This window comes from Hermetia illucens, chromosome 6 (assembly GCF_905115235.1).
Source record: "Hermetia illucens chromosome 6, iHerIll2.2.curated.20191125, whole genome shotgun sequence".
NCBI classification, from domain to species: domain Eukaryota; kingdom Metazoa; phylum Arthropoda; class Insecta; order Diptera; family Stratiomyidae; genus Hermetia; species Hermetia illucens.
In genome coordinates, this window is record NC_051854.1 from 69,318,179 (window position 1) to 69,325,474 (window position 7,296).

The 7,296-nt window shown below is 41.6% G+C and overlaps 1 protein-coding gene across 1 annotated transcript; it reads right to left on the bottom strand.

The window, feature by feature from the left end:
* Positions 1 to 5,514: 5,514 nt before the first annotated feature.
* On the bottom strand, positions 5,515 to 7,090 carry LOC119659753 (chymotrypsin-2-like). Its single transcript, XM_038068015.1, has 3 exons — positions 6,867 to 7,090; positions 6,255 to 6,811; positions 5,515 to 6,200 (listed from the first exon to the last, which is right to left on the bottom strand). Exons 1-3 carry the CDS (start codon positions 6,922 to 6,924, stop codon positions 6,042 to 6,044), a joined length of 774 nt encoding a protein of 257 aa, XP_037923943.1. The 5' UTR covers positions 6,925 to 7,090; the 3' UTR covers positions 5,515 to 6,041.
* Between the last annotated feature and the right edge of the window lie 206 nt (positions 7,091 to 7,296).

The window sequence follows — 7,296 nt, forward strand, 5'->3', positions numbered from 1 at the left end:
TCATTCCATTTTTGGACAAGTTGCTCGAGATCATTTTTGCTATCAGATGCTAGGAAAACATCATCTGCATAAAGCAGTGTTTGGGGCGGTGGACGTTGGATATCCCGTGTGACGGTGTCCATAACAAGAACAAAGAGGAGTGGTGAGAGGGCGCTTCCTTGATGAGCACCAACAGAGACACGAAGCGGTTTTGATACACCCGCCATACTTTGAACTTTACTTTTCGGATTGTGATAGAGCAATTGAACCCAGCGCACGAGTTCTTCTGGTACTAAGTGTTGTCGTAAAGCATACCAGATGAGTTCGTGTGGCACACGGTCAAACGCTTTCTCTAGATCCAGAAATGCAATGTAAAGAGGGCGATGCTTCTCACGGTGTTTCTCCATGAGTAACCGCGCAGCGTGTATTGCGTCAGTAGTTCCGCAGTTCTTGACAAATCCGGCTTGATTCACGGCTATTTTAACGATTTTGCGAATACGGTTGTCAAGAATGCGTTCAAAAATCTTCGTGGTATGGGAAAGTAACCGGATCGGACGGTAATTTGAATATTCTGCTGGACTACCTTTCTTTTTCCATATTGGAACAGTGGTACTTTCTTGCCAGTCAGATGGTGTTCTTCCTTCTTGAATAACCCGGTTAAAGAATTCACTGAGCCACAATGTTGGGTCCCAGCTCTTCGCTTTCCAGAGCTCAGATGCGATGTCGTCAGGTTCTGTTGCTTTCCCCGATTTCATTCTTTTATTGCCTCCTCGACTTCAGTTGCGCTGACGTCATATAAAGTGAAGGGCGGGATCCATGGAGATGTTTTCCTTTTTTGACTTTTTTAGTTATTTGCATATCAGCATAGATAGACATGGCTTTATATGTAAATGTGCTAATAAGCGGGTAGCAACCAATATAATAGACATGTGTGTACCTGGTTGCCAGCGATTTTTAATTCAAGTACATAACATATATGTATATATGTTTTTGTGTACCCGGTTAAATGGACAATGGAAATGGACGAAGATGCGCTAGTTCAATTTATTATAAATTCGCACATATATAAGTTTGTTGCACATGAAATGGCCGATTTAGTATTCAAATTTGAAACGATTGTAAAGCTTACAAAAATTTATTTAATTAATCAAAATAGGCGCCAGTCGATTCAAAACACTTCTTCAAGCGGGATACAAGAGCATGTATGTTAGTTTCGTAGAAGTCCAATTTTCGAATATCAGTAAACTCGTCGAAAGCAATTTTGATGGCCTCTTCATTCCTAAATTGTTTTTCCGCCAAAAAATGATCCAAATGCTTAAAACAGGGTCGGTTGGCGAAAGGTCCGGTGAATATAGTGGATGAGGCAGAGTCTCATACTGCAATGCGTTCAACTTGTTGTTCTGAATACATGTTGTGCATTGTCTTGAAGGAGTATCACACCATCTCTGTTGACTAACCTCGGCCGTTGAATACTTAATTTTTGGTGCATTTCCTCGAGTTGGGTACAGTATTTCTGCGCATTTATCGTTTCTGCAAGTGCCAAAAAGGAATAGTGGATAATTCCAGCTGTAGACCACCAAACAGTCACCTTCTTCGGTTTCGGTAAATGCTTCGGTGGCTCATCAACATCTAGCCACTGTGCTGATCTGCGACGATTGTCGTTTAATATCCACTTTTCATCACATGTCACTATTCTGCGCAAAAAGGGATCGCTTCTGTTGCGGGAGAGTAAAGAGCTGCAAATTTCCATTCGAAGCACCACGTTTTGCTCCGTAAGGGCATGCGGAACCCAAAAGTCGAGTCTTTTTACATTTCCAACTTGCTGCAAGTTTCGAGAAACTGTCGAATAGTGTACGCCCAGTTTCTCTGCAATGTCTCTCACAGACTGACGTGTGTCGGATTCGACTAGCAAATGCAGCTCGTCGTTATCAATCGATGGTCCTAGATGCCCAGGTTTACGTCCACTAACCTGAATTTTTCGAACCATCGCCGTGTGGTTGGTTCGCTTACCGTATCAGCTCCAAATGCTCTGTTAATGTCCCTGTTTGCCTCCACTGCTTTATGACCGAGTTTGAACTCATCCAGAAAAAGTATACGTTCGTGGCTCTTTCCTATGCTTTTTCCTTTTTATTCACTGTTATCACAACGATGGTCAAAACTGAAATGACTCCTTGATTAAATGTAGGAGTATCTATACTTCATTATCCGTCACCAACAGCGCTCACTAGTGATACAGCAAAATCGCAACTAACTTCGCCAAATTGGCCATTTAATGTGCAGCAATCAATATATATATATTTGCATACGTGATAATAGACAATGCTTACTTATTTAGGATGCTCAGTATTCATATCGTTGATATGTATGTACATATATCTTGGGATTTGGCAAAATATGACGGAATATTCTGTATTCTTAGCTATGCTCAAATGGAAAATTGTACAAATTCTCACATAACATGAAAGCAAAACCTTTACACCCGAAACGTCCAGCTTCCGGTATCCGAACTTATTTTATTGTTGTACTCATTTGCTTCCCACGCGGGTTAGCAGGTCCACCGTACCATAGACCCGGAGCACAGTAAGCTGGACACCATTCGCATGACAACCTGCATCGAACACGTGTTTTCCGACTCTTCAGTGTACGTTCCTAACGATGCATTCATAGTAGGGTCACCTTGTGTAGAGTGTGGCTATTGCCATCCACTAATCGCGTTGGAAGACTAGAGGCTTCACTCCTTGAGAGCCATACATCAACCCCAGAGAAGAATAGATTGGCTGGTATACTCCGCGTCTATCTTGAAGTCCTTGGTGCTTGGCCTCTTGACGTAACTTTCGATTGATTCCTATAAATCTTTTCTACTCTCGAATCGACAGACTACTTGATAAGCGCTTCCCTTTGACGGTATGACGATATCATCATCATCATCAACGGTGCAACAACCGGTATCCGGACTAGGCCTGCCTTAATAAGGAACTCCAGTCATCCTCCCGGTTATGTGCCGACGTCCACCAATTCGATATCCCCAAAAACCGGCTGGCTGGCGTCCTGACCTACACCATTGCTCCATCTCAGTGAGGGTCTACCTCGTCTTTCTCTTCTTCTTCATCCATACGGATTAAGTGACCCGCCCACCACAAGCTGTTGAACCGGATTTTATTCTCAACCAGACGGTCTGGATATCGTTCATAAATTTCATCATTATATAGGCTATGGAATCGTCCAAACTCTTCGGAGCAATCTTCTCTCGAACGCCATAGGCCAGTAGTTGGGTGGACTTAAAGAGGATCGTACCCCCCGCATTTACCTTAATATCACCGATCACTTCCTCGTGGGCAGGTTGAAGATACCGAATTCCCTCAAGGCCATGTACAGTTTTACCCTGGCTATGCTACCATGCATAGCTGAGTGGTTAGAGCGCGGTCCGGATAACTGAGTGGTTAGAGCGCAAGGCTGTCGTACGGAAGGTCGCGGTTCAAATTTCACTGGTGGCAGTGGAATTTGTATCGTGATTTGACGTCGGATACCAGTCGACCAGTCGGACAGTCTTGAATGAAGTGCTCTAACACACTTCAAGGCCCTGATCCAATATGGATTGTTGCGCCAACGATTATTATTATTATTATGCTACCATAGGCGGCTTTAAAGTCGATGAAAAGATGGTGCAACTGATGTCCATATTCCACCAGTTTTTCCATCGCTTGCCACAGACAGAAAATCTGATCTGTTGCTGATTTGCTTGAAGTGAAGCCTCTTTTGGTATGGGCCAACGATGTTCTGGAGATATGGGGCTATCTGACCTAGCAAGATAACGGAGTATATATTATAGAAGGTAGTTAGGAACGTGATACCTCTATAATTGCTACACTATGTGATATATCCCTTTTTATGTATGAGATAGATAATGCCCCTTTACCAGTCGTCAGGCATTGATTCGCTTGAGCGTAATGGATCGCCTCCATATTTATCCAGTTCGGTTGTAATTTTATCTGCTCCTGGCGACTTACGATTTTTAAGCCGATGAATTGCACGGACTGTTTCTCATATACTTGGTGGTGGCAGTATTTGTCCGTCGTCTTTAGTGGCGGGACCTCCAACTCGCCGATGTTCTGGTTGTTCAGTAGTTAATCAAAGTAATCAACCTATCGCTCCAATATGCCCATTCTGTCAGAAATCAGATTTCCCTCTTTGTCTCGGCAGGATGAGCATCGAGGTGTATAAGGCTTCATCCTGCTGACTTGTTGGTCCGCCCCTGGTGCGGTTGCTCCCTGTTCTTTCCGAGTTCACAGACCTGTTGGTTCTCCCAGGCTTTCTTTTTCCGTCTGTGAATTCGTTTCTCCGCTCGCCGGAGTTCGTGATAAATCTTCGCGCGTGCCCGCGTTCTTTGAGAATGCAACATTGTTCGGTATGCAGCATTCTTCAGTTCCATTGCTAGCTTACATTCATCGTCGAACCAGCTGTTCCAACTCTTTTTGCGACTGGGGCCAAGTATGTCTGTGGCGGTATTTATGATAACGTTCTTCAGGTGATTGTGAAGATCCTTTAATGATGCTTCATCTCCAGGATCTCTGTTGACTGCGGTTATTGCGGTATCTATTTCCGTCTTATAGATGTTGCGGAGGACTGTGTTGTGGATAGCTTCAGTGTTCACTCTCGTCTCATTGTCAGAGGCGATTCTGGGTGGTGCTGTTATTCGAGCTCGGAGCACCATCCCAACGAGATAGTGATCTGAGTCTATACTGGCCCCCTTGATGTTTTGACAATCATCAAGGATGAGAGGTGGCGGCGTTTGATCAACACGTGGTCAATTTGGTTGAAAGTGGTCCCGTCTGGGGAGGACCGCTTTCCACGTAAACTAGCTACTTGCAACAACCATTTCGTGTGACATTGCTAATTGAATAATTCGCAGTCCGTTATCATTTGTATTTTGATGTAAATTATGGGAGCCAACGTATCGCCTGAATACGGGCTTCTTCCCTACTTGGCTGTTAAACCCCCAAATAAGATTTTGATATCATATCTGGAATAGGCTTCAAGGGTTCGTTCTACCGCTTCATAGAAGGTATCCTTCTCCGACTTGCAGTCTCCTCCAGTGACAGTATCACTGGAAATTAAGGATAATTAAATAACATCTTCTTTCAAAAAATGTTTAGAATAGTGCAGCTGAAAAGGTGGCTAACAGGCCTTAGGGGAAAGTTTTATTAGTGAAGCTCAGTTAGACAATGACATAACTAATTCAGAACTTCCTTACATGCTTTGGATAATGGAAATGAACTTTATAATCATTTCAGATCAGAGTGTTTTATCAACGAATCACAATATTCAAATTTTGTTGTTGTGAGGGTGTTAACTGCATGTAGCAGATACATAGGCTGCACTGTAATGTTTCCTTGGAAACATCAAGGCCATCCGGCTATTAAGTATTTGTATTTGGTAAGTATAAGCTTTTGAAACATGATAGGTATTTAATTAAGCTATGCATACGTCAGGGATTCTGCACTTTATTATATTATAAAATTAATTAATCTGATAGCTTATTTTCAGTTGTGTAATTCACTTAAAGTCATTAGTGCTTTGATGAAAATCTTTGCTTTCCCGTAGTTAATCAAACTAATTAATGGCCATCTTTGGGAACGAAAGTACGCTCGCAATCATTTGCATGAGAAATATTTTCACAAGGGCATTCTCGCTCACATAGCTTCGTAAGGTGTTAAAAATTCCCATACTAATAATCTAAAGTAGTTTCCATTACGCTGCTACCTTATTGCAACTATGTCAGGACCGAAGCTACCAGGCACTCAATGTCTAGGCAGATAAAATATTAGCAAAATCCGGGTTTCATAAGTAATTCAATTAACGCTACCGATGAAAGTCACTTGAGGAGCACAAGTTATCTATTCCCCTAGACATCCGCTATCCACTGAGAAAATATGTAATGAGAGAAATGAAATAAAAAATATCGTAGTTACAAAGGTTAGTACATCGTTTATACTTAGTCTTAAAGTAATTTATTGTTACTCTATTTTTACATGCTTATAAAACATTCCTACTACGAATACCATCTATAAGTTAGCTTTGATGACTCCCCTAATCCAATTTGTAAATACTGAAATCCGCGTGTAAACATCTGGAATGCCCGTTCCGCAGTACGCCGGGCCGTATGACACTACGCCAATAAGATGAGATCTGTCCCAGCTTACAAGTGGACCACCAGAATCACCCTGACGAAATTTGACTAAATAAATTAAGTACGAGGTGAATAATATCTTCCTTACCGCACAGGTTCCTTCGTCCACCATTCCAAAGGTGCATATCTCATTCATTGAAACATTGTAAAATCGACGACATAAACGATTTGAAATAGTCCACAAATCGGTTGTTTGCAATTCCTCGGGGAATGGTGCAGTACGCACCCTTTCCATAACACCCCAACCAGAAACATGGCATCTTACACCGCTGCGAATATAGTATCTTTTCTCGAAATTAATTGGAGCAATGTTGGAGGTAAACTGGAACTGGTGCTTGGTTTGGACGAGAGCTATGTCGTGGTGGTTATTTGCTCTATAGTTTGGATGAGGGATGTATGACTGGATCAGATATCGGGTCGAATTGCTCAAACGGTTGGTTGTTCCAGCTAAAATGGAAAGCCTTTCAACTTCTTCTTGGTAGACGCAGTGCGCAGCCGTAACAATATAAGAATGTGAAATTATGGACCCTCCACAAAAATGATCCCACTTCGTGGCTCGAAGTTTTTGAAGTGATATCTGATAAGGGATTGGATTAGTCGCTTCTTCGCCTCCAAAAATCCGTACTCCAATAGTAAATGAATTTGCTGTAACAACACGAACCGTTACTTTTTCTTAATGCTCAATACATTTTTTACATACCGGATGCCATTGAAGATAATATCCAAATGGAAACTACCATTAAATAATGTTGAGTCATATTTTAATAAATACCCTAGATTAGCTGATCTTGTGAGTTCATATTCATATGACTTTTATAGGACTGTGAATGGATATTGAAAACAGATTCTGTCTGAGGGGTATTTTTTATCTGAACTTGACCCACATACTATAATTTCTCAGATGCGAATTGTTATCAGTGAACAAAGAACTAGGTGTGAATAAGATAAGAAATTGTGGATCTGTTTTTATATGTCTCCAAGTAAAAATAATATATAAATTGGTATATAATTGGAGCTTATTATATTAAATACTCATTTTTCTTGCTCTACTCCTACTGATGAGGTACGGAGGTATGGGTTACGGGATACGTAAGCATCATAATTAGAATGTTTTTTTCGTTTTCAACACA

Excerpts from the sequence above, each read along its gene's own strand:
- LOC119659753 (XM_038068015.1), bottom strand. The coding sequence starts at position 6,924 with ATGACTCAACATTATTTAATGGTAGTTTCCATTTGGATATTATCTTCA. Across the intron at positions 6,812-6,866 it reads ATTATCTTCAATGGCATCCG|CAAATTCATTTACTATTGGA; the intron begins GTATGTAAAAAA and ends GTGTTGTTACAG. Across the intron at positions 6,201-6,254 it reads TGGACGAAGGAACCTGTGCG|GGTGATTCTGGTGGTCCACT; the intron begins GTAAGGAAGATA and ends AAATTTCGTCAG.